Source organism: Papio anubis, chromosome 2, assembly GCF_008728515.1.
Source record: "Papio anubis isolate 15944 chromosome 2, Panubis1.0, whole genome shotgun sequence".
NCBI classification, from domain to species: Eukaryota; Metazoa; Chordata; class Mammalia; order Primates; family Cercopithecidae; genus Papio; species Papio anubis.
The window spans coordinates 123,576,745-123,601,534 of NC_044977.1; the positions used below are offsets into that span (position 1 = coordinate 123,576,745).

The following is a 24,790-nucleotide window of genomic DNA, read 5'->3' on the forward strand; positions in this document are numbered from 1 at the left end:
CTCTTCCTCTGTCTAATTCAGATGGACTCTTCATTGCATTATTTGCAAGGTTCTCAATTTTGGCATTGCTCCTGAATTCTTCTTCAAAATCTTGCTTTGCAATGCTGCCCACCCTGTGAACCAAACCTACCAATTTCTGTACCCACGTTAGAATTTGAGTCCTGCCTCTTACCTTCCCAAGCCTAGAAGGAAATTTGAATGCCCCACATGAAAATTACATTTACATATAAATGGAAATGAAAACATCCTTCTTGGGGCAAGCACTATATTGTTCATTCACCTTAGTATCTACTATAACACGGAATACAATGTTTTATAAGATTTTCTCTTTATCACTGATTTTAAGCCATTTGATTATGATATACCTTAGTTTTTCTTGGGGTGTATGTGTATATGTGTATGTGTTTATACTGGTTAAAATTCATTAAAATGCTTAGATTTGTGAATCTGTAGTTTTCATTAAACTTGGAAATTTTTCTATTGTTAGTTTTTCAAAATTTTCTTTCTTCTCTCTCTCTCTCTCTTTTTTCTCTAGGACTCCAATTATTTGCCTTTCCACAATTCTGTCCCATATTTTCTAGCTGCCTCATGGTCCTCTAACTCTAATCTTTGTTTCTCCAACTCTGGAGATTGCTAGGCTCTGTGTGGTTTCCTGCTCTGTGTGCTGATAGTTTGGAAATTTCTTCCAAGAAAGGCAGAGCAATTGTAGGGCCCACTTCATTTGTTTCTCTTCCTTCAGGGTTCACAGTTCTACTTTGCCTACTGTCAAAATCTGAAAATATTGTTGCTAATATTTGTCCAGTTTTCCAGTTGTTTATGGTGAGAGATTAAATTCAGTGCTTGTTATGCCATCATGGCTGGAAGCAGAAATCCAGCACAATGCTTTTTAAATAGTGAATATACAATAAATATTTGTCGATCAGTTAGTCTCTTTCTTTTGTTGAGATCTTTCAGTCACCTTAACACCCTTTACCAGCTGCAAGGATAGGAACTTCTATGTGATATTCACCCAAAAAACATTTGCTAGGTAATTACTATGTAATAGGCACCATACTAAGCACTAGCATATTTCAGCTGAATTCTGTTATCTAGATCCATCCCAAGAAACTTAACTTCTAACATCCGACTAACTAAGACTTTTAAATAATCACTTCAAGGTTTGTTTATTATCATGTTCACTTTGAAGCACTCAAAACTAAGCAGCCAGTCAGTAACACTTAACAAAGTATCCTTCTGCACATGGTATTGTGTACTAGGAGCTCTGTGATAATTATTGTAGGGAACAATGGATAATTTATTTATCAAAAGATGCTGGAGTGAGTGTCTTGTTGAGATTAGTTAAGGGCAGAGAAGAACTGGAAGCTTATCAATTGATGCTGAGAAACTGAGCTGTATTTTAATATTAGTGTATGCCAAAATGAACTATCTGAAGTCCTGTGAAAGCATTATATTAATTTTCTTCTTCCTTTTTTCTTTTTAAAAGAATTACACTTGTGTCTCTAATTAATAATTCCTATTAGTTTCCTCTGTGGGATTTTATGTTTTGATTTTGAGCAAAAAAAGCCATTTTGCAATTTGACTTTGAAGGTCTTAGATAAATTATTGGGTGAATTTTCACAAGAAAAGAGAAATACCAAAATAAATTATGTTAATATTTGTAGAATTTCTTTCTTTCTTTTTCTTTCTTTCTTGTTTTTTTAATGGAGAGCCAGGAGTGGTGGTCCATGCCTGTAATCCTAGCATTTCAGGAGGCCAAGGTGGGTAGATTGTTTGAGCCTAGGAGTTTTAGACCAGCCTGAACAACAAGGCAAAACCGTGTCTCTATAAAAACCACAAAAATTAGCTGGGTGTGGTGGCATGGGCCTTCAGCCCTAGCTACCCAGGAGGCCAAGGCTGGAAGGATCACCCAGCCCAGGAGATTGAGGCTGCAGTGAGCCGTGATCAGCACTATACTCCTCAAGTACCTCTGAAAGGTGAATATACTTCAGTCCTAACCAACGAAAGAATGCCTTTTCTTAGATTTAGTAATAGAGATTAGAAACTTAAATATGACTTTTGGTTGTTGTTTGAAGCTCAGTTATTTCAATACAAGAAAAGAGAGGAAGACTGAAATGAAGAGGAAGGCAGAAGGAGGAAAGGAAGGATGGATTCAAATGTAATAGAGTGGGATTTGTAGTTGTTTTGGATTCTGCTCCTTTGTCTGCAAGATTTGCTGTATCAGGAGCGAGCAACCAATGGCTGTTTAATTTGGGATTCTCTTTACCCCAGTAACATGATTTGATATTCTTAGAACTCTTCATGAAATATTTTTGGTGATTTTTGTCTCAGTGTGAAGAGGGAATATACAGTTGAGAAAAGAAAGAAACCCACGAGCAAATATGCTAATAATTTTTATTGACGCTAAGGATAAAATATCTGTAAAAATGAAATGTCACAGGAAAAACTCAGTTTCAGACATAAGAGTATTAGCATACTGCTTTAAGATAAGGTTCAAATTTCTTATTTAAAACTTTGAAGGAGTGAATGTTTTCATCTTCTCTGAGTGGTTCTGTGTCATATTTTAGTGGAAAAATAATTACATTCTGAAATGCTTGTAAAGGAATTATAGAGATTTTGTGTAATAGTGCTAAGATATAAATGTCTTGAATTTCAGAGAATTTTCCTTTTTAATAATTTTCTCCTCATATAGACAGTATCATTGGAAACCTTGGAAACCATAGTCTGGGAATGCAGATATTGAAAGAATGAGGCCATGAGCATTGTCTCATGCCTGTAATCGCAGCATTTGGGCAGGCTGAGGTGGGCAGATCACCTGAGTTCAAGAATTCGAGACCAGCCTGGCCAACATGGAGAAACCCTGTCTCTACTAAAAATACAAAAATTAGCCAGGTGTGATGGCGGGCGCCTGTAATCCCGGCTACTTGGGAGGCTGAGGCAGGAGAATTGCTTGAACCTGGGAGGCAGAGGTTGCAGTGAGCTGAGATTGCACCATTGCCCATTGCACTCCAGCCTGGGTGACAGATCAAGACTCCATCTCTGGGGCGGCGGGGGTTGGGGAGGGAAGAAAGAAAGAATGAACATGAAATTGCCAGCAACAAAAGTCATTGATATTTTATTGCGTTGAAAATGTTTTCTCCCATTTGACCAGGGCTAGAAGAAGACACAAAACAGTTTGAACTGTTAACAAAATCACTAATTGCTTTTTTTGCTTTTTTTTTTTTTTGAGACAGTCTTGCTCTGTCACCCAGGCTGCAGTGGCACAATCTCGGCTCACCGCAACCTCCGTCTCCCAGGTTCAAGGGATGCTCTTGCCTCAGCCTCCCAAGTACCTGGGACTACAGGAACGTGCCACCACGCCTGGCTAATTTTTGTATTTTTAGTAGAGACGGGGTTTCACCATGTTAGCCAGGCTGGTCTCAAACTCCTGAACTCAGGTGATCCCCCCACCTCGGCTTCCCGAAGTGCTGGGATTACAGGTGTGAGCCACCACACCCAGTCGCTAATTGCTACACTAATTAGTGGAACAAGTGCCAGAAAATTTAGAATACAGACTCCTCAGGGAGTCTTTATAATTGATAGGGGCTAAGTTGGCAGAGAAGCCAGATTTAATATCTTGCTTGTGAATGGCTCTACTTCCCTGCATCTAAATCAGTCTTCCAGACCCTACCGAGGTAGCTAGACCACACTGCCTTTCCTGCCAGTTCTGTCACTATGTTTAAAGCAGTTGAAATCCGCTGTGAGCAGTGACCCTGGTTTGAGGAAAGGGCTCTATGTCCTACAGCTTATTCTGTAGCATGGTAGAAGAATATGATTCATTTGTATCATGGACATGGGCCTACTTGGCGTTTTGAAAAGTAATTGAATTAATTGCATTATTATTTTTAAATATGCTTAGCAGTGCTGAATTCTTATTTTAAAGATAGAATAGACAGTTATACTTTATTTTTTAATTTAAATTTTTTTGTGGGTACAGAGTAGGTGTATATATTTATGTGGTACATGAGATGTTTTGATATTGGCATAAAATGTGAAATAAGTACAACCTGGGAACTGGGGTTTCCATCACCTCAAGCATTTATACTTTGAGTTACAAACAATCCAATTACACTCTTTGAGTTATTTAAAAATATACAATTACATTATTATTGACTACAGTCACCCTGTTGTGCTGTCAAACAATAGCCTTACTCTTTTTAAGTATTTTTTTTTTTTTTTAACAATCCTCACCTCCCCACTAGGCCCCCACTACGATTCCCAGCCTCTGATAACTATCCGTCCACTCTCTATGTTCATGAGTTCAATTGTTTTGATATTTAGATCCTACAAATAAGTGAGAACATGCAATGTTTGTCTTTTTGTGCCTGGCTTATTTTGCTTAACATAACAAGATTTCTTCCCAATTCAGTCTTGGTGGGTTTTATGTATCTAAGAATTTTTTCATTTCTTCTAGATTTTCCAAGTTATTGGCATATAGTTGCTCATAGTAGCCATTAACGATCCTTTGAATTTCTGCAGTATCAATCATAATGTCTCCTTTTCCGTTTCTGATTATATTTATTTAGATATGCTCTCTTTTTTTCTTAGTCTGGCTAAAGCTTTGTCACTTTTGTTTAACTTTTCCAAAAATAAACTTTTTGTTTCATTAATCTGTATTTTTTTCAATTTTATTTATTTCAGCTCTGATCTTTATTATTTCTTTTCTTCTACTAATTTTGGATTTGTTTTATTCTTGCTTTTCTAGTTCTTTAAGACGCATCATTGGATTGTTCATTTGAAGTTTTTCCTTTTTTTTTTTGATGAAGGCATTTTTAGCTATAACCTTTCCTCTTAGTACTGCTTTTACTGTATCCTATAGGTATGTAGTTTTTCTATTATCATTTGTTTCCAATAATTTTTCAATTTCCTTCTTAATTTCTTCACTGATTGGTCATTCAAGAGACTATTGTTGAATTTCTATGTATTTTTATAGTTTCCAGAATTACTCTTGTTATTAGTTTCTAGTTTTATTCATTGTGGTCAGAGAAAACACTCAATATTATTTCAATTTTTTGAATGCCTTAAGATATTTTTTGATACCTAACATATGGTATATCTTTGAGAATGATTCGTGTGCTGAGGAAAAGAATGTGTATTCTGCAGCTCTTGGATGGAATATTGTGTAAATATCTATTGGATCCATTTGGTCCATAGTGTAGATTAAGTGTGATGTTTGTTGATTTTCTTTCCAGAAGTTCTGTCCAGTGCTGAAAGTGGGGTGTTGAGGTCTCCAGATATTATTGTATCGAGGCCTATCTCTCTCTTCAGCTCTAATAATATTTGCCTTATATATCAAAGTGCTCCCATGGTGGGTGCGTTTATGTTTAAAGTTTTTTATATCCTCTTGCTGAATTGACCCCTTTATCATTACATGGTGATGTTCTTTGTATCTTCTTATAGTTTTTATCTTGAAATCCATTTTGTGTGATAAAAGTATAGTGACTCCTACTCTTTTTTGGTTTTCATTGACATGGAATATCTCTTTCATCCCTTTTATCTTCCATGTTTCAGTCTATGTGTGCCTTTATAAGTGAAGTGTATTTCTTGAAGATCACATATCAATGCATGTTGTTTTTTTGCTTATTCAGCCAGTCTGTGTCTTTGATTAAAGAGTTTAATCCATTTACATTCAATATTATTAATGGTGAGTAAAAACTTACTCCTGCCATTTTGTGATTTGTTATCTGGTTTTCTCTTCCTTCTCTCTTTCCTCCTTATGTTCCTCTAATGAAGGTGGTTGTCTCTGGTGATATGATTTAGTTTCTTGCTTTTCTTTGTATATTCATATGTTTTTTGGTTTGAGGCTACCATGAGACTTGCAAATACTATCGTATAACCCATTATTTTAAGCTGAGAACACTATTTGCATAAAGAAACACAAAGAAAACTAATCAAAACTCTACACTTTAACTTCGTCCCTCTGCTTTTTATCCTTTTGTTATTTCTATTTATATCTTATTGTACTATGCCTTGAAAAGTCATAGTTATTAGTATTGATTGGTTCATCATTTAGTCTTTCTATTTCAGATAAGAGTAGTTTACACAGCACAGTTATAGTGTTAGGATATTCTGTGGTTTTCTGTGCACTTACTATCACCAGCGAGTTTTGTACCTTCAGGTGACTATTCATTGCCCATGAATGTCCTTTTCTTTCTGATTAAAGTATTCTTAGCATTTCAGACCTCAGACCTGATCTGGGAAAATTCTCTGGATTACCAGAGACTCTTGTTCTCTCCCTTATTTTCTCCCAAACATACAAAGTCTCTCTCTCTCTGTTCTGAGCCACCTAAAGCTGGGGGTGGAGTGACACAAGCACCCCAGTGGCCACCACTACTGTGACTGTGCTAGGTCAGATCTGAAGCCAGCACAGCGCTAGGTCACACTCAAGACCTGCTTTAACCACTCCCTGACTACTGCCTATGTTCACTCAAGGCTCTGGGGCTCTGCAATCAACCAATGGCAAATCCAGCCAGGCCTGTGTCTTTGCCTTTAGGGCAGCAAGGTCCCCCAGCCCCTGGGTGGGTCCCAAAATGCCATCTGCAAGTCACGGACTAGAGTCAAAAACTTTAGAAGTCTGCCTGGTGTTCTCTTATTGCAGCTGAGCTGGCACTCAAACAACAAGATGCAGTTCTTCCCACTCTTTACTCCTTTCTCCAAAGGCAGAGAAGCCTCACCCTGTAGCCACTGCTCCCCTAGGCCAAGAAGAGTACTTCCAGACTACTGTTGATGTTCCCTAATGGCCCACTGTTTCTTAAGTCAGCTTGTCTGAATGCTGCCTGACCCGGGGCTTACCCTTCAGGGCAGTGGACTCCTCTCTGGACAAAGGCAGGTCAGAAATTCCATCCAAGAGTCAAGTCTTAGAATTGGGGACGCTAAGAGCCTGCTTGGGTGCTCTACACCCCTGTGGCCATGCTGGTACCTAAGGTGCAAGAGAAAGTCCCCTTTACTTTTCCCTCTGCTTTTCTTAAGCAGGAGGAATTTTCCCCCATAGCCTCCACAGCTAGTAATATGCCAAGTCTCACCTGAAGCCAGCAAGTCTCAGAGGCTCATCCAAAGCCCTCGATGTAATACCTGAATATTGCATCAGGGGACGAGGGCTCTTCAGTTAGCAGGTGATGAATGCTGCCAGGAATGGCTCCTTTCCTTCAAGGTAGTGGGTTCCCTTCTGGCCCAGGTTGTGTAGAAGTGTCATCCAGGAATGAGGGTCTGGGATGGGGGCCTTACAACTCTAACCAATGCCCTCTCCTGCTATGGCTGAGCTGGTATCCTAGATGCAAGGCAAAGCCCTCCCCACTCTTCCCTCTCTGCTCCTCAAGTGAAAGGAAGGCACCTGTTTTGGAGCCGTGAGCTCTGCAGCCTAGGGTTAAGAGAGGGTGATGCCAGCCCTCCCTTGGCTGCCCCAGCTGGTGTCTCAGTATGTCGTGCCCCCTCAGTCCATTGTTTCTGGGCCTAGTTCCTCACAAGGACTCACTTATGAGTTGCAGTCTTCATAGCCTAGAACTTTATGGCATTTCAAGTTTATTTGGAGACAAAGAGTTCTGTAGCCCTCAGTGGTGAGGTTTACTGGTGCTCAAGGTCAGACCCCTGGGCTGGGCAATTCCCCTCTGCTAAGGTTCCCTCTGTGGGTGGGCATCAGTTGAGTTTGGTCCAGGTTTCCTTTCTGCTCTACCAGGACGCACAGAGTTCAATGCCACACAATTGCTGTGCTCTTTCTCCCCCAGTTCCCAGAGAAGCTCTCAGCACCACGCAGCTGCTGCTAGGGGTGGGGAAGGGTGGCGTTGGTGATTCAGGACTGTTTTTTTTTTCTATCTCTTTAGTGCTTCTTTCAATGATATGAAGTGAAAACCAGGTACAATGAGGGCTCACCTAATTTTCGTTTTGTATAAAAGTGTTTTTTCTGTGTAGATTGTTAACTTGTTGTCCTTGCCTGGGTAGAGGGGAGAATTGGTGGAGTCTTCTTTCCTACCCTGCCACAATGTCTATCAGTTGGTAAACGTTATAGAGTGCCATATTTTATCTTACTCTAAGTGCACTTAATAGCGTTACTTACTTACTAAGCATTACTTACTTAGTTTTTAGGTATCACCTTTCATTTTCAAATCACTTTCCCACATTAACTAATTGCTGTTACAGAGGGTCATTTTGACAGCACACATGAGGACACAGATCAATGGCAGGGTTCCTTAATATCTTTTTTTATGACTGTGTGGCAAGAGAATTAAAGAGTTGAAAGTCAGCATCTTAACGGACAAATATAATGAAGTTGTTTTTTTCTCTATGATGTTATATAGAAGTAATTTTAAAATATTTTCCTCTACCAATTCCAAAACTTACTGAGAATATGAACAAGAAATCATTTATTTTACCAGCTTATCCTATTCCTTAGCTTGATGTTTTTAAAACTTTTCCATCATAACCTATCATTTCCTTACCTCAATTCAAGAAATGGGAAAAACATTTTTATTTATCAGACAATTTGATTTTAAGGAAATGGCTTTTCTCTCACCTTTTACTCAGGCATTCTCAAGAACTCTGGCATTCTACAATTTAATCAGAAACAAGTTGTATCTTGGTTTAGACATTAAGTGTGAATTGTTGAGCCTCCAATATGTAACATTTCAGGCCCATAAATGTCGTTTTGTAACCTGGAGATTTAAATCATAAAGCAATACTTCGGATGCCAGAGCAGCATACACTTCCTTCTATGTATTTCTTTATAACCTGAAAACTAAAGATGATAGTTGGATGAAATGGGGAAACACATGACGAAGTAATTTTCCGGGTAGGAATATTTTATTATGATTGTATTGTAATTATATTATGGGATTTCCATACACTTGAAGATATAATTGTAGTATTATGTTGTATAGTTTAGGTCTTATAATATTGTTTGACTGAGTGTCAGGTTATAATAACCCTTTTTTGTAAACAAAGAGAATATTTTCAGTGAGGCTGCTTCCTGAATGAGAATCATTGTCATCAGATTTTATACCATTGGAACTTCTAGTACAGTAGTAGTAGTAGTGCAGCAGGTAATCATGGGACTTTATGTCCCTGAAATTAATTGCTCTCTAATAAAACTTAAAGGATTCTCCTTTATAGGAATGAATTACTTCCCAGATCCTTGCCTTTCTTTCTCTTCCTCCCTTCCTCCCTTATTTCTTTTTTCTTCCCTCCCTCCCTTTTTCCCTCCCTCCTTCTCTTTTTTCCTCCCTCCCTCCCTTTTTTCCTTTCTTCCTTCCTTTTATTAAGAAGAAAGGAGGGAAAACGATGAGAGAGACCAAGGAGGACATAGAAATACTGTTCCCTTGGGGATCAGAGTGAAGTGATCAGGGAAGGGAAGACTCAAGACAAATTAGGAGCTTGGTCTGGTATTGAGGGTATGGGAACAGAAAGGTAGTTGGTAATAGGAAGAACCCCAGGTCTGGACCTGTGATACACATCACAGTGAGGCTTAGTACAAAAGATGGAGGCAATAGCACAGGAAAGGAGAGTTGACAGCCAAACGGGACTGGGTTCAATCTCTTCTCCACCTCCAATTAGCTTTGTGCCCTTGAGCAAGTTGGCTTTCAGATTGCTATCTTCTCATTAGGAAACTTGGAATAATTTACCCACTAAAGATTATTATAGGGTGGGAGCACCCAGAGTGGTACTTGTACATGGGAGCGATTCAAAAAATAATCCAACAATTATTTAAAGTAGTCATAGGTCAAAGAGAAATTCCATATGGGGGATAAGCAATAAACGTACTGTTGGGGCTCTGAAAATGATACCCAAAAATGAAAACCTCAGAAGCAGCCTCCAGAGCAAAGTCTCTCTCTGACCTTCTCCTGCCCGTCTGTCTCTCCTGCTCATTCTTTCCTGAGCCAGGTCATAGAAGCTAGAACTCCTTTTCCCCAAAGGTAGCCATAAAGTCTAAAAATATTATTCTAACATTCCCCTACTTTTAGTGTAACACCTGACCATAAAGAAATGAAATGACAGCCCTCATTCTAGAGTGGTCCTACCCCATACCCAGGAGAAAGGAATGCCGTATAGAGAAGTCAAGAAGAATCTGAACAGACAAAACTTGCTGGGTTTTCCACCCAGTCTATTTCCATTAACGCATATTCCTTTTTCCCAGTCACGTTTCTACATGGCTCTCCCTGTGTCATAGAACCTAAGTATAAAAATGGACAGTGTCTTGTATATCTTTGGGTCTTCATTCTGAAGGTTCCTGTGTCATGTAAATCTATGATCAAATGAATTTTTTGTGCTTTTCTCTTGTTAACCTGTCTTTGGTTATAGGGGTATTGGCCATGACATTTATCATAAGGAGGAAAGGGGTCACTGTCCTCTCTACCTTTATAACACTATCCAGGTAAATTCTAGGCGGAGTGGAGAAACAGACCATTTTGGCCTTTGGCAGCACTTTTGTGTTTCATGACACACTTCCCAGTGAATTATTCTGTGAGCCAGCTCTGTAAGCCAGCTCTACTCTGGTCCCCTTTCTGAATGTCTCCTTTGTATCCCATTCTCTCTTTATTTTCCTCTTAGAAATAATCTGCTACTAGCAGTATGCCAGTATCAAGGGCCAGTTACACTCATTTACATTAAAGAAGTGGAAGCTTAAAAGAGGAGCCTAAAGTGGGTATTGACTAACACAAAGGACGTACATCATTAGTAATAGAAATTTTAAGAACCACTTGAGGAAGCAGGTGAAGAATAATTTCTCACTCCAAAATTACCTGTGGCTGGAGGTTTATCACCTAAGTTCCTCAGAACTATTATGGTTGGGCTTTATGAGTATAGTGAGGAGGTTCTCAAGATCATGATATTTTATATAAAATTTTGTGTGCATGTATACCTTTCTGATGGAGAGGGTCTACAGTTTTCATAAGATTCCCAAAGGGATGTTCGACCTCCCAAATTTTAAGAACTATGGATTCATATACTCTCTAGAGTATAAAATAATGGCAACACTTGCATTCTAGTGCTTTGCTACTTTGTGTGGTTCTCAGAGAGCATCAGGAGCAACACCTGGGGATATGAGAAATGCAGAGGCTCAGGTTTACATTGAATGAGAATCTGCATTTTCACATGGTGAGTTGTGTGCATGTTGAAATTTGAGAAGCCGCGTTCCCGTAGTCAAGAGATCAGGCCCTGTATTCTGAATTTGTACTCTGGCTCTGCCAAATACTAGTGTCCTAAGCTTCGATTTATAATATTGCATGTCATAACACCAAACTTAAGAGTTAATCTCAGAACTTCAGACCTGAGTTTGACAATTACTTGCTGACTTTGGCAAATCATTGAAACTGTGTGGATGAATCTCTATTTCTTTACCTATGAGATATAGAAGTAGATTAGCTCTTTTTCAGCTCTCAATTCTGGAGTTTACCTTTTGTTTCCCACACAGGTGATTTGTAATGGCCTCTCATCTATTGAAATGCTTTTTGTCAACATTCACCAAATGTCTCTTAAACGCTGAAAGGCACATTGATTTCTTTCTTCTTTGAAATTCTGTTATACATTTTGTATCATTCAATTTATCACTTTATGATGTGCTAAAATTGTCTCTAATTGTTTGATTTACATGTTTTTTCTTCCAAGTTTGGGGCCATATAATTGAAGTCCAGGCTGCATCTAGTCTATTTCTTTCCTTGTTATCTTTATCATAGCACAGAACACATTGTAGATGCCCAATACATCTTTGAGGATTGAATGCCATGTTTTGAGAGACGATATCTGTAAATGACACATCGAATAGTCTCAACTTCATTCATTTAGTTATAAATTGGTTGTGTTAAGCCATTTATTTCCTAGGGAGATAGCTATGAAATTTTCTAAATCAAGCTGTTTACATATCAATATGAGCTCTTGAATGAATAAATCCTAGTTACATTTAGAGACAGCCCAATTGAATAGGTAAGAGGAAAAGGAATGCATTGAGCTATTTTCCTGCTTCTCAGAACTTTCTTGCCTTTAGTAATTGGAAATGTATAAATACCTATGTGTGTGTGTGTACATATATATATACACACATACACATATTACAAATATATGTGTGTATATATACTCTATATGTATATGTATACACACACACACACACACACTCACAGCAAATTAAGTTATCATACCAAAATAGTAAAACTGGATACTGTTTTTAACTCTTTAATAAGGGATGCTCTTTTTATGAAGCAGAAATTTATTCTCATAGTTCTGGAGGCTGGGAGTCAAAGATTAAGGCACCGTCAGATTTGCTGTCTGGTGGGGACCTACTTTCTGCTTCCTAGACAGTGCCTTCCACCTGTGCCCTCACATAGCGGAAGGGGCAGACAAGCTTCCTTGGACCTCCTTTATAAGGGCATTCGTCCCATTCTTGAATGTTCTACTCTCCTGACCTAATTACCTTTCAAAATTTCCACCTCCTTGTATCATCATCTTGTGGGTGAAGGTTTCAACATATGAATTAGGTGGTTGGGGGGTAGGGAGAAGGCCAGAAATACAAGCATTCAGACCATAGCAGTGCCCATTAAGAACTGTGAAGGGTCTAAACTTTTATGTTATTTTCTAGTTACCTATTAACAAGTTTGCTTACCATTTCCAGCATAATGAGCAATACAAATATTGTGATGCTTACTTGGAGAGAGAAACGTTAAAAATCTTACAATGACAGAGGACATAAGACTTCCATGTCAGAGAGAAAAAAAGACTATTATTCTCAGGAGAGCAACAGCATAAATATCATCACATTTATTTCAGTTCTCCTGGCCATGAAGTCCACAGAGGCAATGCAGATGGGCCCAGACAAATCCCTGCACAGGCACTGTATTCCATTACAGTAAAGGAACCCCAAACCTAAGGAATCTGAATCTTTTATGTTGGACAGAAGGCATGCCTAACTTTTGCTCCAGAGGAAGACATTATCTTTATTATTCTGGGCAAAGGGAGATGCTATCTTTACATTCTATGGCCGTTTGCTATGCAAATAAAAACTCTTAGAAAAGATAATCCAGAACAAAGGGCAGTGAGTCCTTAGCTTCACAAGAAGTGCAGAAATGCTAGCAATCCATTGAGAATTGACTCCCCAGAATACGTTACCCCTGATTCTACGTAATAAATTGATCACAAATATTTCTGAGCCATTCTACTAAAAAAAACTTCCCTTCAGCTTTATAAAGCAACAGCATTCCTCTTTGTGTGGGGCAGGAATTTGATCTTGAGGTCAAATCAGAAATCCTCCAACTGTGGGACACAAATAATTGAACACAATGCCAAAAAGAACTTCTGCCTAACCACAGAGGGCATGGTGGTTTCAAGTTGATCAAAGAGCAGCTATGGCTATTCATTGGCCTTCTGGAGCCTGTAGGTGTGAGAGTAATGGCAAGGTTCTCCTAACAAAGGGTAGTAGGATCTTTATCCTTGCTTGGAAAGTGTGAATTTGCTCCACAATGTCTGGCACTGGCTCATCAGGAATGCAGAAGAGCCACTTTGACCTGAGCCTGTAGCTTTGTTTGTGAATCTTGGCAAGGAGTTGAGTCCTGGCCATTTCACTCTCCAACAGTTTAGATCAGTCAAAATTTAAATAAACCACTGTTTAGGCATGAGCTGGACCTTTGGGGAGCAGCAGATGGTTGATAAGCTCCTGCTTGTCCCAGACCCAGGAGGAGGAACATAGGAATTTGGCCAATTACTCATCTTACAGCTGCAGAACCCCATATGATTATTGTGATTAACATTGTTTCGTGCCATGTGTTCCAATTTTTAAAACTTCAAGATATCTCTAGATTGGGGGCAGAGTCAGAATGTAGAATTTCCTGTAACTTCTCAATGGAATTGTTTTGTGGGAGGTGGGAGAAGGGGTTTGTGAGGTGTTTTTTAAGTGTCAGTTTGTATCATCATAGTTTGAGTTTAATTTTTAACTTTACATGTTAAAACAGCTCCATTTTACTAATATCTTGTGAAGAATCAACTAAAGATTGTTTTTCTCTTTTTAATTTTTTATTAGTTACTTACAATGCATCTTTAGATGCTATCATTTCCAGTACAACCAGCAATACAAATAGTGTGGTGCTAGCTTGGAGAGAGAAATCAAAAAAGCATCTTCATATGACATCCTTCAACATTGCCCAGGGCATTCATGCTTTTGATTATCACTCTTGGCTCAATTTAATTGGTAGGTAAAATAAATCTTGATAACTATGAGGGCCTCATAAATAGTCTGGGGTGCATTTGTATGCATGGAGCCTTCTCCACCTTGTTGTTTTATTGCTAGAGAGACCATCTTGAGCAGCTCACATTTTATTGCCTGAGAATGTCTGATAATGATGCATTATGATGGGCAGTGTATATGAACTACATTGGGGTAAAAATACGAGAAAGTGCCCAATGCTTTAATGACTCTTTTTTATTACAATTGGTGAAGGGTGTAAAATGATACAGAGAAGGAAGACAGTTTGTGCAGCATCTGCCATTCTGCCATCTTCCTAACACCACCAAATGCTCCACCCAAACAAATGCATTTTTTCATTGCTATTACTACAGCTACCACTACCAGCGCATGCACACACACACACACACACACACACATCCATACACAAGGGAACTGCAAAATATAGACTGTTTTTCAATTACCTTTCAGAATACAATCTCTAATGATTTTTGAAAATGTTCAGATTATCCTAGCTTTGTTTACTAGAGGGGAGTTCTTTCGATGTAAAAAAGAAGTATATTTTAGCTGAGGAAATATAAAGTTTCTCAGGCATTAACTATTTAAATTAAAAATTTAGATATTCTGAAAGCTGATAATTTGATATACATATTGATATTAGTTCAAACATAAAAATGAAGTATAGATGTATTATTGAAAAATTAATAGGGTAGTTACAGAGCATGCACATGGTCTACAGAATGGGTCATATTAACTCACATTCAATAGTTGTCATTCATACAAAGAGTATTAATATTAGCTAAGGAGCTGTGTCCATAAAATTCCCAAAATAATACCTGACAATCACAGTAACAGATACCTTGAATATGAATTCATGAATATGCCAACATCAAATCTTCAAGGAGTACTGTAGATTTATTAGAGAAGGATAGAGGAGTTGGTGACTCATTTTGGCAAGGACTCAAATAGCAACTATTTAATACATTGATTGGTTAATCATTTCAATCTCTGTAGAATAATAATTACTTTGTACCTGCTATAGTGCTGGAAAAAATAAGGATGATTAAGTTCAGCTCCACAACTGGCCCTAAACTAGGAAGCAACAAAGAGTATTGTGTTGTATTGAATAGATACATTTCCTGCTCTTGAAGAGCTCCCTAAATATAACTGATTGATGTTCAAAAATATCTTATTCCATTAATAAAGCAGATCAAAAGTATATTTGTGCTGCTTGTTTGCTTGCACGTACAGTCGTGCATTGCTTAATGATGGGGATAGAAAGCCATCATTAGGTGATTTTCCATTGTGTGAACATCACAGAGTGTACTTACACAAAGAGATGGTGTAGCCTATTACACAGCTAAGCTATATGCTATAGCCTATTGCTCCTAGGCTACAAACTTCTATAGCATGTGACTTACTAAACACTGTAGACAATTGTAACACAATGGTATTTATGTATCTAAACATATAAAAGGTACAGTAAAAATACCATATTATAGTCTCATGGGACCATATTCGTATATGCTGTATGCTGTTGACTGAAATGTTATGAAATGCATGACTGTACTTGATTATTTGATAATTTGTCTTTTTATACTTTTTAATTAATTTGTGAACTTTCAACATTGTTTTCTTTCTTTCTTACACTTGGGATAACTTTAACGCTGCCTACATTTCTAGGTGAAGCTGGCTGGAGAGGGGAAATATCAGGATTAGAAAGAAGGATTCTGTCCCCTCCTGGTTGGGCTGTTGGTTGGTTTCTAAATGGGACTATATGTTTTCTTTCACCTCATACATAGCCTTTTCCCCTTCATGAATTTTTTCTTCCCTACTCCCTCCATTTCAACTATTTCTATTGACAGAACTCATGCCCTATTAGCCTGGTCTAGTTAGACAACAGCAAAACAGGGTGCATTAGTCAACCTACAGTTGACATTTATCAAGCTACAGTTATACGGTAAACTCATTTCACAAAGAAAATGCTGTGGGCTATTTATGCTACTAAACTTTTTTTTCTTTCTAATTCTGATTAGCAACTGCTGGCATTAACAATAAAGTTTGCCTTTGGAATCCCTATGTTGTCTCTAAACCAGTGGGTGTCCTTTGGGGCCACTCAGCCAGTGTAATAGCCGTCCAATTCTTTGTGGAAAGAAAACAACTTTTCAGCTTCTCCAAGGATAAAGTAAGTAACATTGTTCTTTTAATTAATTTAGTTTTGCTTCCCTGGTTCCTACCCAAATCAACTCTGGGATCTGAATTTCTCTGAGAGATTGTGTCAGTTTTTAAAATAGACTGGCTAGCTACTTATGTTTTTGGAAATCTATATTTGGAAAAGGTGTTGGTTGATGGTTACTTAACAGTAGTCCTAGACAACTGGGCAAAGTATTTCATTAAATTTTTTCAAATCATGTACTCAGGGATTTAATCTTTATTGGACTCTCAATATGTCACACCTTGACAGCTTCCAATGTTCTCACAAATTCAATAGAAAAAACAGAAAATGAAATGTTGCTTTGATAAGATAGTGGCCAGGCATAGTCAATTAGATATTATTGCTTGGTATTGAAGAGACTCAGTTAATTAGAAATTGAAGTTAATCTGAAGAATATCAAACACATTAAGAACCTTTTAATTAAATATATCAGTTCATCTCTGTTTTATGATATTGATGGGATATTTTAAATATGGTGGAAAAAATATGGCACTGGAGTCATAGAGTCCAGGTTGAATCCTGACAACACTATTTATCACTTATATCCACTTAGGCAAATTTCTCCTTCTCTGAGTCTTGACTTTTGTTCCTTGGTAAAATTTCAATCTTATTTAATGCCCAACTTAAAGATCCAGTTAACATGATAGATTTCAAGATAGTTGGTTTTGAAGAGGAGGGTGCATATAAAGTGATTGATGATAGTCTTTGAGACTCTGAGTGAATATAAATTTTTGGTGTATTCGAAAATATATGCAAACATAAATTACATAGAAATTCATCTTCCACTCCTTAGCCACACCCCATAAATTCTACCAAAAATTCTACCAAAATTAACCACCATAAATTCTACCAAACTTACTTATTTTACTGTATTACCTAGCATGTAAACTTTTTCTTGAACTTCAACAATCAACTGCCAATTCCTGTTGATTTTATCATCAAAATATGTTGATCAGTTTCACCTCTCCATCTCAGCTGCTACTGCTATAATGCAAAATCTTATCTTCTTTTTCCCAAAATACTGCAAAGGCTTTCTAACATATTTCTTTATTTTCAGACTGATCTGACTCTAATCTGCCCTCCATTCTGCTAATTTGCAAGAAGCTTGCAGAACAATTTTTCAGTCTTTCATCTCTGCCCTCTATATAAATATGAACTCCAAAATTCTTAAACTTTTATACAAAGCTCCCCCATCTACTAGTCCCACTTCACTTCCCACTTTTCTCTTTCAAATTCATTTAATGCTCCAGTCATATCAAATTATTATCTTTTCTCACCATGCAGTTTCATGGCTTTGCAACGTGCTCTTCCTTCTGCCTTCAATTCCCTATCTTCTATTAATTGGCAGACGCCTATGTATCCTCCACATTTTAGACTTTTTGAAGTCTCTTATGCAGACATAGGTGTTTCTTTCTGTGTGCTCCTGTTGCATTTATGTGTCTCTCATTACAGCATGTATCATGCTGTACTGATATTGTTAGTTTGCTTTCTTAAGACGCATCAATATTGAAAATGTAAAATAGGGATGGAGCAAGATTATGGAATAGAAAGCCCCACCACAGGTACCCCCCTTAGAATTTAACAACTATCTCCACATACACAAAAACACCTTCATAAGAACCAAAAAAATCAGGTGAGCACTCACAGTGCCTGGTTTTAACAAAGAATCACTGAAGAGGGTAGGAAATACAGTCTCAATTTACCAATGCCACCCCTTCCCTTTTCCCACCACAGTCTCTGTGTGACATGGACCACAAGGACTGCAACTCCTAGGTGAGTTGTAGTGCCTGAGAAGGGCTAAAAGTCAGTAGACTTGGGGGAAGGGCGGGGGGACATGACTTACTGAGATACCAGCCAGGGCAGCTAAAGGAGTGCTTGTACCACCACTCCCCCAACCCCAGGCAGCACAATTCACAGCTTCAAAAGAGACCCCTTCCTTCCACTTGAGGAGAGGAAAGTAATTCGTAAAGAGGACTTTTGTCTTGCAACTTGGACACCAGCACAGCCACAATAAGATAGGTCCCTAGTTAGAATTTTGAGGTGCCCCCTTCCAGGCCCTAGATCCCAGATAACATTTCTAGACATATCCTGGGCCAGAAGGGAACCCGCTACCGTAAGGAAAGGACCTAGTCCTGGAAGGACCCATCACTTGTTAACTAAAGAGTCCTTGAGTTCTAAATAACCACAACAGGGATACCCAGATAGTACACCATGGAACTTGGATGAGACTGAGATGTGTTGACTTCAGGTAAGACATGGAATATTACTATCTGTGGTGGCTACAGTGAGCCATTTCTATTTGAGAAAAGCAGAAGTAAAGGTGATTATTGTCTAGCACCTTAGGTACCAGATCAATCATAGCGAGATAGAACACCAAGCAGGTCCATGATTCTAGCGTCGTCCCTTGGACGGCCCTGAGCCATAGCGGAGCCCACTGCCCTGAAGGGTGAGTCTCTGGCTTGGCAGACTTCACCACAAGCTGACTGAAGAGCCCTTAAGCCTTAAGTGAACAATGGCAGTAGCGTAGCAGTTCTCCCTATGGGACAGTGGTGGTGATGGTCATGAAGTGAGGCTCCTCTGCCTGTGAAAATGGGAGGGAAGAGTGGGAAGAACTTAATTTTGTGGTTTGAGTGCCAGTTCAGCCATAGTAAAATAGAACACCAAGTAGATTTCTTAGGTTTTTGACTATAGCCCTGGTTCCTGGACAGCATCTCTCGACCTGCCTGGAACCTGAGGGAACTAACTGCCCTGAAGGGAAGGACACAAGGCTGTCTGCTTAACCACCTGGTGGCCATAGAGCCCCAAAGCCTTGGGAAAACATAGGTGGTAGCCAGGTAGTGGTTACAGCAGGTCTTTGGCAAGACCCAGTGCTGTGCTGGCTTCATATCTGACCCAGCATAGTCTCAGTGGTGATGGCCATATAAGTGCCTGTGTCACTCCACCCTCAACCCAAAGTGGCTCAGAATAGAGAGAGAGAGAGAGACTCTATTAGTTTGGTAGAAAGTAAGGTGAGAGAACAAGAGCCTGTCTAGTAATCTGGACACTTCTGGATTTTATGCAAGATTCCAAACTGGACCTTTATGAGTCTGCAAGAACTATAGCATTACTGGGCTTGGGGTGCTCCCTAATGAAGATACAGATATATCACAACACTCAAGTCCTTTCAATATCTGGAAAGCCTCTCAAAAAAGAATGGTGTATTAGTCCATTTTCACACTGCTACAAAGAACTACCTGAGACCGGGTAATTTATAAAGAAAAGAAGTTTAATTGATTCATGTTTCCACACGGCTGGGGAGCCCTCAGGAAGCTTACAATCATGGTGGAAGGTGAAGGGGAAGCAAGCACATCTTCCATGGCAGCAGGAGAAAAAGAGTGGGGTGGGGGAACCACCATGCACTTTTAAACAATAAGATCTCATGAGAACTCACTTACATCATGAGAACAGCATGAGGAAACTACCCCAACGATCCAATCACCTCCCTACCTTGACACATGGGAATTACAATTTGAGATGAGATTTGGGTGGGGACACAGAGCCAAATCACATCATTCCACCCTGGCTCTTCCCAAACCTTATGTCCTTCTCACATTTCTTTTTTCTTTTCTTTCTTTTTTTTTTTTTTTTGGTGGGGGTGATGGAGTCTTGCTCTGTCACCAGGCTGGAGTGCAGTGGTGTGATCTTGACTCACTGCAAACTCTGCCTCCCAGGTTCAAGAAATTCTCCTACCTCAGTCTGCAGAGTATCTGGGACTACAGGCACCTGCCACCATGCCCAGCTAATTTTTTGTATTTTTAGTAAAGACGGGGTTCACCATGTTAGCCAAGATGGTCTCGATCTCCTGACCTTGTGATCTGCCCGCCTCACCTCCCAAAGTGCTGGCAGCCACTGTCCCCAGCCCAACCTTCTCACATTTCAAAACACAATCATGCCTTTCCAATGGTCCCCCAAAGTCTTAACTCATTCCAATATTAACCGAAAAGCCTAAGTCCAAAGTCTTATCTGAGACAAGGCAAGTCCTTTCTGCCTATGAACCTGCAAAAGCTAAAGCAATTTAGCAACTTCCAAGATACAATGGGGATACAGGCATTGAGTAAATGTTACCATTCTAACAGGGAGAAGTGGGCCACAACAAAGGGGCTACAGGCCCCATGCAAGTCCAAAACCAACAAGACAGTCACTGAACCTTAAAGTTCCAAAATTTCCTTTTACTCCATGTCTCACATACAGGACATGCAAAAGCAAGGGGTGGGCTCCCTGACCTTGGGCAGATTTGCTCCTGTGGCTCTGCAGGGTACAGTCCTTGTGGCTGTTTTACAAGCTGGTGTTGAGTGTGTGTGGCTTTTTCAGGTTCATGACACACCTGAAAGGGTACATTCACCCTTCTGGGGTCTAGAGGATGGTGACCCTCTTCTCACAGCTCTACTAGTCAGTGCCCCAGAGGGACTGTCTGTGGGAGCTCCAACCCCACATTTCTCCTCTGAACTGCCTTAGTGGAGGTTTTTTATGAGGGCTCCCTGCACCCAACTTTTGCCTGGACATCCAGGCATTTTTGTTCATCCTCTGAAATCTATGCAGAGGCTCCCAAAGCTCAATTCTTGTTTTCTGTATGCCCACAGGCTCAACACCATGTGGAAGCTGCCAATGCTTGGAGCTTGCACCCTTTGAAGTCACAGCCCTAGCTGTACCTTGGCCCCTTTTAGCCAAGGCTAGAGCTAGAGCAGCTGGGATGCAGGGTACCATTCCTTGAGGCTGCACAGAGGCAGCAGGACCCTGGGCCAGGTCCATGAAACCATTTTTCCCTCCTAGGACTTTGGGCCTGTGACGAAGATCTCTGAAATGCCCTGAAGACATTTTCCCCATTGTCTTGGCTATTAACATTTGGCTCCTTGTTACTTATGTAAATTTCTGCAGCCAGCTTGATTTTTCCCTAAAAAATGGATTTTGCTTTTCTACCACATGATTAGGTTGCAAATTTTCCACACTTTTATGCTCTGCTTCCCTTTAAACATAATTTCCAACTTCAGACCATCTCTTTGGGAATGAATATGACTGTATGCTTTCAGAAAAAGCCAGGTCATATCTTGAATGCTTTACTGCTTTGAAATGTCTTCTGCCAGACACTCTAAATCATCTCTCTGAAGTTCAAAGTTCTACACATCTCTAGAGCAGGGGCAAAATGCCACAAGTCTCTTTGGTAAAGAATAGGAAGAGTGACTTTTGCTCCAGTTCCCAATAAGGTCCGCATCTCCATCTGAGACCACCTCAGCATGAACTTCATTGTCCATATCACTATCAGCATTTTGGTCAAAACAATTTGACAAGTCTCTAAGAAGTCCCAAATGTTTCCACATCTTCCTGTCTTCTTCTGAGCCCTTCAAACTTTTCCAACCTTTGCCCATTACCCAGTTCCTATGTTGCTTCCACACTTCCAGGTATCTTTATAGCAGCACCCCACTATCTCAGTGCCAATTTTCTGTATTAGTTTGTTCTCACATTGCTACAAGGAAGTACCTGAGATTGGGTAACTTATAAAGAAAAGAGGTTTCATTGGCTCACAGTTGCCATGGCTGGGGAGACTTCAGGAAACTAAAATCATGGAAGAAGGTGAAGGGGAAGCAAGGCACATCTTACATGGTAGCAGGAGAGGCAGAATGAGAGATGGAGACCACTGCACACTTTTAAACCATCAGATCTTGTGACAACTCTCTCACTATCATGAGAACAGCATGGGGGAACCTCCTACATGCTGGTCCTACAACTAGGTCCTTCCCTCAGCACATGGGGATTACAATTTGAGATGAGATTTGGGTAGAAACACAGAGCCAACCATATCAGATAGCTACAAATAAGCCAAGACAGTGAAGACTACAATAAATACTTAACTCTTTGATGCCCAGACACCAAAGAACAGCTACTAACATCAACACCATCCAGGAAAACATGACCTCACTAAATGAACTAAATAAGGCATAATAACACATCCTGGAGAAACAGAGATATGTGACCATTCAGACGGAGAATTCAAAATTGCTGTGTTGAGGAAACTCAAAGATATTCAAGATAACACAGAGAAGGAATTCAGAATTCTATCAGATAAATTTAACAAAGAGATTAACATTATTTTAAAAATCAGGCAGAAATTCTAAAGTCGAAAAATGGAATTGACAAACTGAAGAATGTGTCAGTCTCTTAATAGCAGAATCAATCAAGCAGAAGAAGGTAGTGAGCTTGAAGACAGGATATTTAGAAATGCAGTCAGAGGAGGCAAAAGGAAAAAGAATAAAAATGAATGGAGCACACCTGCAAGATCTAGAAAATAGCCTCAACAAGGCAAATCTAAGAGTTATTGGACTTAAAGAGGAGGTTGAGAGAGAAACAAGGTAGAAAGTTTATTCGAAGGGATAATAACAGAGAACTTCCTAAACCTAGCAAAACATATCAGTGTCCAAATACAAGAAGGTTATAGAACACCAAGCTGATTTAACCCAAAGAAGACTAATGCGAGGCATTTAGTAATCAAACTCTCAAAGGTCAAGGATAAAGAAATAATCCTAAGAGCAGCAAGAGAAAAGAAACAAATAACATAAAATGGAGTTTCAATATGTCTGGCAGCAAAATTTTCAGGAGAGAATGCATGACATATTTAAAGTTCTGAAGGAAAATAACATATCTGGCAAAAATATCCTTCAAACATGAAGAAGAAATAAAGACCTTCCCAGACAAACAAAAGCTGAAGGATTTCATCAATACCAGACCTGTCCTACAAGAAGTGCTAGGGGGAGTTCTTCAATCTGAAAGAAAGGAATGTTAATGAGCAATAAGAAATCATCTGGCCGGGAGCAGCCGCTCACGCTTGTAATCCGAGCACTTTGGGAGGCCGACATGGGCGGATTGCGAGGTCAAAAGATGGAGACCATCCTGGCCAACATGGTGAAAACCCGTCTCTACTAAAAATACAAAAATTACCTGGGCATGGTGGTGTGCACCTGTAGTCCCAGCTACTCGGGAGGCTGAGGCAGAAGAATCGCTTGAACCCAAGAGGTGGAGGTTTCAGTGAGTGGAGATGGTGCTACTGCACTCCAGCCTGGCGACAGAGTGAGACTCCATCTAAAAAAAAAAAAAAAAAAAAAAAGAAAAGAAAAGAAAAAGAAAAAAAAAAAAGAAATCATCTAACAGTACAAAAGTCAGTGGTAATAGTAGGTACCCAAAAAACCATAGAATATAACCCTGTAACTGTGCTGTGTAAACTATTCTTATCTGAATTGAAAGATTAAATGATGAACTAATCAAAAATAACTACAATAACTTTTAAGACATAGTACAATAAGATATAAATAGAAACAACAGAAAGTTAAGTGGGAGGATGAAGTTAAGGCATAGAGTCTTTATTAGTTTTCTTTTTGCTTGTTGGTTTGTTTATGAACAGTGTTAAGTTGCTGTCAGTTTAAAATAATAGATTATAAGATAGTATTTTCAAGCCTCATGGTAACCTCAAACCAAAAATCATACAATGAATACACAAAAAAATGCAAAACAAGAAACTAAATCATATGACCAGTGACAGTCATCTTTACTGTAAGGAAGACAGGAAGGAACGAAAGAAGGAAGAGAAGACCACAAGACAAGAAAACAACACAATGACAATAGTAAGTCCTTATTTATCAATAATAGCATTGAATGTAAATGGACTAAACTGTCCAATCAAAGGACATAGTAGAGTGATTGGATAAAAAAATAACAAGACCCAATTATCTATTGCCTACAAGAAACACACTTTACCTATAAAGACACACATTGACTGAAAATAAAGGAAGGAAAAATAATATTGCATGCCAATGGAATACAAAGAAGAGCAGGAGTTGCTATATTCATATCAGACAAAATAGATTTCAGGCCAAACCTATAAGGGACAAAGAAATCATTATATAATGATAAATAAATTAGTTCAGCAAGAGAATATAACAATTGTAAATATATGTGTACCCAAGACGGGAGCAGCCAGATATATAAAGCAAATTTTATTAGAGTTAAATGGAGAGATAGACCACAATACAACAATAGCTGGAGACATCAACACCCATTTTTCAGCATTGAGAAGATCTGAAAATCAACAAAGAAACATCAGACTTTACACTATAGAAGAAAGGGGCCTAATAGATATTTATAGAACATTTCATCCAACTGCTGCAGAATACAAAATCTTTTTCTGACTACATGAATCATTCTCAAAGATAGACCATATGTTAGGTCACGAAACAAGTCTTGAAACATTCAAAAAATTTAAATAATAGCAAGCATCTTCTCTGATCACAAGGGACTAAAACTAGAAATCAATAACAAGAGTAATTTTGAAAACTGCAAATACATGGAAATTAAACAATATT

The 24,790-nt window shown here is 39.0% G+C and overlaps 1 protein-coding gene across 5 annotated transcripts in view; it reads left to right on the forward strand.

Annotated features, from left to right (window-relative positions):
- WDR49 (WD repeat domain 49) overlaps positions 1–24,790 on the forward strand; it is a 194,064-nt gene that overhangs the window by 42,816 nt on the left and 126,458 nt on the right. For all 5 annotated transcript variants that reach the window (XM_031663599.1, XM_031663600.1, XM_031663598.1 and 2 more), the window contains exons 6-7: positions 14,027–14,194; positions 16,225–16,373. In XM_031663599.1, the coding sequence (XP_031519459.1) occupies positions 14,027–14,194; positions 16,225–16,373 (317 nt within the window). The remainder of the gene's footprint in view (positions 1–14,026; positions 14,195–16,224; positions 16,374–24,790) is intronic.